The following is a 9,686-nucleotide window of genomic DNA, read 5'->3' on the forward strand; positions in this document are numbered from 1 at the left end:
GAAACCTTTGGACTCCAGAGCCTGCCTCCACACCTCCAATCTCTCATTAACACCACTATGCGACTCATCGATCAAAACTATATCATCAACGAACAACATACACCCTGGCATCTCCCCTTGAATATGGTGTGTCAAGGCATCCATCGTCAGAGCAAATAAGAAAGGGCTAAGCGCAGATCCTTAGTGTAACCCCATAATCACCGGAAAAAGCTCGATGTCACCTCCCGCAGTCCTGACTTGAGTCTTAGCTCCATCATACATGTCCTTTATCGATTCAATGTATGCTACCGGCACCCCTTTCACTTCCAGGCATCGCCAAAGAACGTCCCTAGGGACCCTGTCATACGCCTTTTTTAGGTCAATAAACACCATGTGCAAATCCCTCTTCCTCTCCCTGTGTTTTTCCACCAAGCTCCTTATCAGGTGGATAGCTTCCGTAGTAGAACATCCCGGCATGAATCCGAACTGATTTTCAGAAATAGATACTGCCCTCCTCACCCTCTCTTCCACCACTCTCTCCCAAACTTTCATGGTATGACTTAACAACTTGATACCCCTATAATTGTTACAATTCTAGATATCGCCTTCGTTCTTAAATAGTGGAATCAACAAACTACACCTCCACTCATCTGACATCCTCTTCGTCTTGAAAATAACATTAAACAACTCAGTCAGCCATTCTAAGCCCGCTCTACCCACGTACCTCCAAAATTCTACTGGAATCTCGTCTGGTCCTGTCGCTTTGCCCCGACTCATCTTACCCACTGCTTTTACTACCTCCTCAACCTTGATACGCCTACAGTACCCAAAGTCACGATGACTCTCAGAGTGTCCCAACTCCCCTAGCACGATGCTACTATTCCCTTCTTCATTCAGAAGTTTATGAAAGTACGTCGGGCATATATCGGGTAAAACCGATAACCCGAATTGTTAATTCTTTATTGGGTTATCGGTATTGGGTTATTGGGTTAACGGTTCGGTAACGAGTTAATTTTTTTTTTATTGGGTTATCGGTTCGGGCTCGGTTTGCATTTTTATTATTGGGTAAAAACCGATAACCCAATAAGAATGATATAATTTACTAATTTACCCTTAAGTATATACTAGGGTTATTTATTTTCCTAATTCCCTCTTCACTCTTTAGTCTTCAGTCGTTTGTCTCTCAGTTCTCATTCTTGTTTCCGTCGCAGCCCCCAAGAGTCAAGACGCAAGACTCACCACCAGTTCTCCGCCAGACATCAGTAGATACTGCACAGAAGTGGGAGCGTGCTTTTGTTAAGAAACAACAAAAGTTGGCAGTTTACACGTTCTGGCAGTTTGATTTCTTTGTTTTATATATTGCAAATTTTTTTAGTTGTTTTATGTTATCGGGTAAACCGATAACCGAACCGATAACGATATATAACCGATTAACCGATAACCGATAACCAATATCTTATCGGTTTGGTTATCGGGTTATGATATTTGTAAACCGATAACCGATAGGCAAAACCGATAATGTTCAAAACCGAACCGAACCGACCGATGCCCACCCATACGCCTGCCATCTATGCTTAATCTGGGAGTCTTCTGTCAATACTCTGCCTTCCTCGTCTTTGATGCACCTCACTTGATCCAGGTCACGAGTTATCCTCTCTCTCGCTTTAGCCAGCTGAAATAGCTTCTTGTCCCTACCTTTTCCCCCCAGTTCCTCATACAAACGGTCAAACGCAACAGTTTTAGCATCTGTGACCGCTAATTTTGCCTCTTTCCTGGCTTCCTTATACCTCATTCTGTTTGTTCTCCTCTGCTCCTCATCGGTACTCTCCACTAACGCAAGGTACGCCAGTTTCTTTGCTTCCACTTTACCTTGGACCACATCATTCCACCACCAGTCGCCTCGGTGCTCGCCATAGTAGCCCTTCGATATCCCTAACACCTCTCTTGCCGCCTCCCTAATATAGTTTGTCGTCGTCGTCCACATAGCGCTAGCATCCCTACTACTCTTCCAGGCACCCATAGCCAACAGCCGCCCTTCCAACTCATGCGCATTATCCTTAGCCAAAGCACCCCACCTGATCCTCGGTTGACCTCGTACAAACCTCTTCTTCTTCTTTATCACGATACCAACATCCATCACCAGGAGCCTATGTTGAGTTGCGAGGGTCTCACTCGGGATCACCTTACAATCCTCGCATATCCCCCTATCACACCTCCTGAGGAGGATATAATCAATCTGGGTCTTAGCCACCATACTCCGGAAGGTAACCAAATGCTCCTCCCTCTTCGGGAAACTAGAGTTCGCAATCACCAACTCAAAAGCCCTAGCGAAATCCAATTGAGAAGCACCACCTACGTTCCTATCCCCCAAGCCGAAGCCACCGTGCACGTCGTCATAGCCCCTAGCCGACGACCCAATATGATCATTGAAATCCCCTCCTATAAATAACTTCTCCGTTAATGGAATACCCCGCACCAGCTCATCAAACCTCTCCCAGAAGCGCCTCTTAACCTCCTCGCCCAAGCCCGCTTGTGGCGCGTACGCGCTAACGACATTCAGAGTGCTCCCTCCAACTACTAACTTAATCGCCATCAATCTGTCATTCACCCGCCTAACCCCAACCACTGACTCCCTAAGCTCCCTCCAAATTACAGAAGCAATCATTGAGCTAAATGAAAATGCTGACGAAGAATGGACATCATGCAACTCACCTTAGCATGTAGCTGGCTAGCTTTTGGTTGAAACCCTTCACTCATAATCTTTATATCCTTAATAATTACACCGCAAAATCATAGAATTAGGACTGGTATGCGTAATTGCTCCCACGCAGCCCATTCAAGCCAAAAGTCACAAGTGCTCTGCAGCAAAAGCACTAAAAAAGTACTCCCTCCGGTCCAAAATAAGTGATTTTCTAGCTGTTTTCACACCGATTAAGAAATTCACCTTTTAACATTAATTAGCAATGAAATTGACTATATTAACCTTTACTATATCTTTACATAAATACTCCTAACACATACTCCAATACTATTTACTCCAAAGGCAATGTAGGGAAAAAAAATTAATTCGTTCTTGAAATCTGAAAAAAATCACTTATTTTGGACCACAAAAAAATGGCCAAAAAATCATTTATTTTGGACCGGAGGGAGTAATAGAACTCAGATAAACTTCAAGGAAACCCCCATAATTCTAATAAATTCTCGACAATTGTATAATCTGAAAATGCTAATTACTATTGATTTATAGTGGCATTCCTACTCTAAAGATAAAGCTAAGTAGAGATGAAAATTGGATTGGGTATCATTGTTTAAACGAACAATTTTTAAAGTGAATCACTCGTTCTGCTCCAAGTTAGTATTTTTCAGGAATTATAATCTCCTTAGAGTTCTTGAAGTAGCCATTACTTTTCGGATTAAATTTATTTACCAAAAATTTTAGTTGAAGTTTATTCATGAAATATTTAAAACCATGGACCTAGTTATATATTTTCATATATACATAAGGAGGTCATACCAAATTTTATGGTATATACCCACTAGGGCTGGGCATGTATCGGGTAAAACCGATAACCCAAACCGTTAATTGTTTATTGGGTTATCGGTATCGGGTTATTGGGTTAATAGTTCGATAACGATTTAGAATTTTTTCACTATAGGGTTATCGGTTCGGGCCTCGGTTTACCAATTTTGTTAATGGGTTAACCGATAACCCAATAAGAATTAATAAAATTATGACTTTACCCTTAAGTATATACAAATGCTATGGCGTCAGTTCTTTCTCTCCTGTTCTTTCTCAACCGCACTCTTCAGTTGCTTCATCTTCATTCTTCATAGACCTTACTAGTTACTACTAGCGTAAGTATTTAGTATATTATATGTGATTTCTTCTCTTTTTTGCTTAACTCCAGTGAATTGTCTTCTCTTTTTTGCTTAACTCTATATTGAGTTATCTTATCAGGTAAACCGATAACCGAACCGATAATGATCGATAACCAATTAACCGATACCCGATATCTTATCGGTTCGGTTATCGGTTTATCAAATTTGTAAACCGATAATTTATATGCTAAACCGATAATATTCATAACCGAACCGAACCGACCGATGCCCACCCCTAATACCCACAAAAAGAACAGGAACAAACAATGCCTAGTAAATTGTGATTAAAAATAAAGTGTAATAAACAAAGAAAAATTCACCAAAATAAAGAGCTCCAAGTTCAGAGGAGTCAACACGGGAGAGAGAATTAAAGGAAATCCGATAAACCCTGAGGGTTAAAAGAACATAAATCAGATAGAGGAAGGGGATAGACCAAAGCTAAATTGAGATTACACAATAAGAAGAGTATATTGGTGAAAAAGACTTCCTAAAGAAGATCACCCATATCCTTGAAATTGCACGAAAATAAACTTAAGGCACATAATCAAATTAGTACATGAAGCATAGTAAAATAATGTAAGCTGATGTTTTCCGATCAAATGTTTTCCGATAATTGAGACCACGGACAGGGAAACAACAAACTTACCCGTGGAAAATTATGATTGTTGGAAGTTGTATTTGAACCCTTTAATTCAAAACCTAGCTTCTTTTTTTTTCTTTGCCGGAGTTTACTTTACCAATGCAAAACTCGATTATCAAAAATGAACACATGCATGGATTTTGTTCCAGAAATTGGAAATGGAGAACCCCAGAAACGGTAGGCCGTTTGGCGCCATTAGATACCATCAAAAGAGTTGATTTTATACTTTAAAAGAGTGAAGCAACTCTGCAAAATATATGGATCTAACATTGAAAGACTGGAGAAGAAAGAGAAGCGCAGAAAAAAAGTTGAAAAACTCATCAAACAGAGAGATGACACTTTCAAGCGGGGCATGAGTAGAGCAAAGGTGGAGCAGCGGGGGAGAACAAAAATTGCAGAGACTAATATTGTAAGACCCAAATAGTGTTGTTAATCTCCTATTTAAACTCGCTGAAGAAAAATGGAATCCACGTCTCTATTCACCAACCAATGACTTTATGGTACAACATTTACTGATTTATATACAACTTTCAGTGCTGTGTTCGTACACTTTAACTGCTGCTTCTAAATATTAGTAAAGTAATGTATATAATCGTATATAATTAATATATACTGGTTAAAAAAAAAACAGTAAATTCAACCAATTATTTATGTAAATATCTTCGACTGGAAATCCAGAAACACGAACTAGCTGGCTGGCCCTCAACTACTTTCCTACTTCTTTTTTCCCTTTACAGGAGAATTGGATGACTTATTAGTTTATATGTTTCACTCATGTAATACCATTGATTGGATGTGAAATTTAAAATGTTAGACTATGTTAAGCAAGTAGTATAAGTAATATTAAAATATTTGTTAAAAGATAAATTTATAAATAAAAACCACATTACATTTGATAAATAAAAAAATGATAAAGGTCATATCAACAGAGACGAGGATGTTGAGATGGATGTGCGGGCACACAAGGTTAGATAGGATCAGAAATGAGGTTATTCACGACAAAGTGGGTCTGATCCCTATTGAAGACAAGATGTAGGAACCGCGACTTAGGTGGTTTGGTGATGTGAGGAGGAGGAGCACAGATGCCCCGGTAAGGAGGTGTGGGAGGTTGACATTGGAGGGCCTATAGAGAGGTAGAGGTAGGCCAAAGAAGAGGTGGGGGAGAGGTGATTAGGCAAGATATGATGCAGCTTCAGCTGACCAAGGACATAACCTTTGATAGAAATGTATGGAGGTCGAAGATTAGGGTAGTAGAGTAGGTAGTCTAGGGTGTTCATAATAGTATTATTGACATGCAGTCTCGCTTTCTGTTGGTAGTAGGTGTCACACCTCCTTTTTCCTACACCCGAATGGCATAAGAGAGCTTTTTCCAATTAAAGAACAATCGAAACGGAATTATTTATATTAAGAAATTCAGAGTCGCCACTTGGGATATTTATGGTGTCCCAAATCACCGGTTCAAATCTCAAATCGAGGAAAAGGTTGACTCTGTTTTACAGTCCGCGGATCAGAAATCCGGGTAAGGAATTCTGTTAACCTGGGATAAGGTGTTAGGCATTCCCGAGTTCTGTGGTTCTAGCACGGTCGCTCAACTGTTATAATTGGCTTATTATCTGATTTTAATACACTTTTAAGCCTATGTGTATTTAACTTTAAACCGCTTTTAATTATTTTAAGGAAGATTTCAACGTCATCTAAAACACGTCTTTGGACCACGCCACATGAAATGCACCCGCAGTTCGAGACACGTTTTATTTAACGTCGTTAAGATTTGGATTTGGGTCACATGAAATGCACACCCGGGTTTAAGAAGGTAATTTTCAAACTAGCACGCCTAAAGCAACTACGCACTTTCAACTTTGCGAGGGCCATGGAAATTCAACTAAATAGCACGCCTCGATTTCTAAAGATTAAACTATTAATTAAGCGAGGGCCATGCATTTTGAGGTTTTATTTGGCACGGCACATCCCGATTCTAATTAAAAGAACGTGACTAGTTCATCAAAGAACGTAAGGGGATTCCTACTTATGTTATGCCAAAGCTTAAGCTAATAATTTAATAAAACCATGAACTAGTAACAGACCACCCATATTTGATTGTGGAAGGGCCGAGCTAGTCAAAAACCCACGTCTGATTGCCCATTACTGCAGGCTCAGCATGTGAAATAATTGGGCTCAACTTGAAGCCCAGCTTGGCAGCCTAATTGTGGAAGGGGAAGACAATCGCAATTGGGCCAATGATGGTAGCCCAATACACGATCCAGCAAATATGTTTGCAGCAAATTGTATTATGCAAGAAAATCTGGAATTGAACAAATACTGATAATCTTTGAATCAAATGCAAAGCACATTTTTATGCTAATATAGGTTCCAAAGTGAAGATACAATCCCTAGTTGCAATAACACACATTTACACAAATTATTCACCAATTAACAAAACACAAAAGCCCCCCAGTTTGTATTAAATTCTGATTCAAGCATAGCACATTTAAAACATATCACATGTAATAGAAATTTGCCAAAGAAAACTAAATGTGAAAGGTTAATCTGAATTTGAAAGTTTCAAGTCAAAAACCAAGCTCAAACCCCATTCAAAAGCCCTTTTAAGATTAAAAGTGCTCGTACATGAGCAAAAACAGAACTGAAGGACAACTCTAAAACCATTGTACTGTATTTCAAGCTATACAGGAACAGATCTAAAATGGACAGTGGAAAATAAACCCAAACCAAGCTTACTAGACCAACAACATGAAGGGTCTAAACTTGTAATTCGAACCACAACCATGAAACATACATCCAAACCTTTCAGCCTTAACTAATTAAATTAGGGGTCATAATCTTCAATTAACACAGATTATACGAGGTTTAAAACATTCCTGAATCACCTATATTCAAACAAAGTTCACCCAACATTTAAATCAAATATACATCCAGGAATGAAATATCCGAAATAAACTAGACTAAAAGCATGAACAATAAAATGGCAGAATCGAGCAGTAATTACAACATGAATTAGTATTTTTCATTTAAACTCCAGCTCAGTTCACAGATCTTTACACAAAACTTAATCAGGCTTCATTTCCAACATAGTTTCAAGAGAATACCTGAAATTCGAAAACAACACAGAAAATGAGGAATCAGCAGCAGAACAGTAGCAAGCACAGTGGTCAGCAGCAGAGACAACCAAGAAAAACCTACTTTAAGCCAAGAAATGAGGTGCAACAATCAACAAAACTCGACCAAAACTTCAAACCAAGCTTTTAAACCACCAAACTCAAATCATTTCAGCCCAGATAGATCAGAAATTGTTTTAGGAATTAGAAACTGAAGAAATCACAGAAAGAGTTCAATAAAACAGTAAAATCAGCTGTTTGTATTTTCTGTATTTTAGGCTCTTCCCTTGTTCTCTATCTTTGTAATTTCTATCTTTCTATCTAAATGGGCATTAGGTTAGTGCACCTATACTATTCACAAATGCCACTTCCCCGTTTTTATATTTGATTCCACTTAAAAATCTTTTTCTTTATATCATTCATAGTGTAATTACAACCCCACCATTATAAAAACTTCTTAAAATTAGGTAAAATTCTCTTTATTGAACAATTCTTCAAACTATCCCTTAAGTTCCTAATGTCATTTAACATCTCCTTAAAGTTCTAGGTGTTAACAAATTAAGGCAAACAATTCTTCTAATAAAAATCTAGACAAAAGAATTAAGAAGGTGTCAATTTCCAAAACCTAAACAGCCTTATCATGAACTGAAATCAGAAATCAATCAACGACTGAGCAACTGAAACTGATATTTACGAAAAAACAAACAATGAATGCCCTATTTCGAACTTTGAAGCAATTACACCAAGCCATCTAATCAGGGAGTCAAACGATACTAACATGCTGATTTCAATTAAACACATCATACCTAAATTGAAGACTAAAATCCTACTGACCTAATGGCAATCCCGAACATTTAACGAATGAACACAGAAGCTAATTAAACCTAAAACTAAGCAGAATGGATAAACAAAAAATCAGAGCAAAACTCATTTATTAGAAATTGAAAAGAAAAACTAGAAACAAACGGAAATAAATACGAATAAACAAACTAACTTAAAGGGAAAAATTAGGTTTGAAAACTAATCACTATTTCAGTCGAAAGACAGACCAATCAAAGATACACAGAGAAGAAAAGAAGAAGGAGTAAAACAAACACTAAAAATGAACATAAAAATTAAGGGAACTCACCGACTATACTTGAAATCACCCTTAATACCATGTTTCACACGAAACTTGTGCTAATCACTTGTTCTTTGTCAAGAACAAATGAACAACATCAGTTTTGTGATGAATCGGCCTTCTAATCATGAAAAACTAGAGGTCTGGATCGATACATGTCATTGGGTTCATCGAAAATCGATTTTGAACTTTTAGGGTTCGATCATAGATTTGAGATTCGAACGATTCTGGCAAGATTCGAAGAAAACTAATCTAGGATTTGGAAATAGGGGGTCGTGGTGGTTTTGTGGTGTATTTGGGGCTGGTGGGCCACCGAAACCGTCGTGAGGCGATTTTCGGTGGGCGGAGTGAGACAGGGTGTCTCTAGGGTTAGAGAGACGTGAAGGGTTTGATTTGGGGGGGGGGTAGGGGGTCTGGTAAGGGGTCTTGGGTATATTAAATCAGAGAATTAATTAGAGCCGTTGGATGATTGACATCCAACGGCTGTGATTAATCCTTTATTGAAAACGGGGTCGTTTTGATTAAGCTGGGTTGGACTGGATCGATTCTGGAAGCGGGTCGGGGTCGGGTAATGGGCGAGAATCTAGACCGTTTGATCGAGTGAAATCAAAGGTTGAGATCGATTGGGCGGGAAACTGTGTCGTTTGGTGGGGTGTGGAAACATACCAATTATTGGGCGGGTTTGGGCTGGTTTTTTGGTTGGGCTTTGGGGTAATTTCGATTGGGCTTGATAGAATTAAATTGAAACGGCCCAAATCTTATTTTTTCTCTTTTATTTCCTTTTCCTTTTCTATTTATTTCCAAACTATTTTTCAGAATTAAAACTAAAATCCTAAATTAAATTATAAAAAATCCAAATTAACTTAAAAATACTAATTAACTTTAAATAATACTTATCACAAATAATTAAATACCATACTAAAAGAAAATTACAAAATTTTGACATTAAACACTA

The 9,686-nt window shown here is 38.4% G+C and overlaps 1 protein-coding gene across 1 annotated transcript; it reads right to left on the reverse strand.

Annotated features, from left to right (window-relative positions):
* Nucleotides 1-1,501: 1,501 nt before the first annotated feature.
* Nucleotides 1,502-2,644, reverse strand: LOC138888583 (uncharacterized). The gene has a single exon (XM_070170471.1). It carries the CDS (start codon nt 2,642-2,644, stop codon nt 1,502-1,504), a length of 1,143 nt encoding a protein of 380 aa, XP_070026572.1.
* Nucleotides 2,645-9,686: the final 7,042 nt, after the last annotated feature.

The sequence above is a fragment of the Nicotiana sylvestris genome, chromosome 3 (assembly GCF_000393655.2).
Source record: "Nicotiana sylvestris chromosome 3, ASM39365v2, whole genome shotgun sequence".
NCBI classification, from domain to species: domain Eukaryota; kingdom Viridiplantae; phylum Streptophyta; class Magnoliopsida; order Solanales; family Solanaceae; genus Nicotiana; species Nicotiana sylvestris.

What these genes read in the sequence shown, in the direction of transcription:
- LOC138888583 (XM_070170471.1), bottom strand. Translation starts at nt 2,644, where the DNA reads ATGATTGCTTCTGTAATTTGGAGGGAGCTTAGGGAGTCAGTGGTTGGG.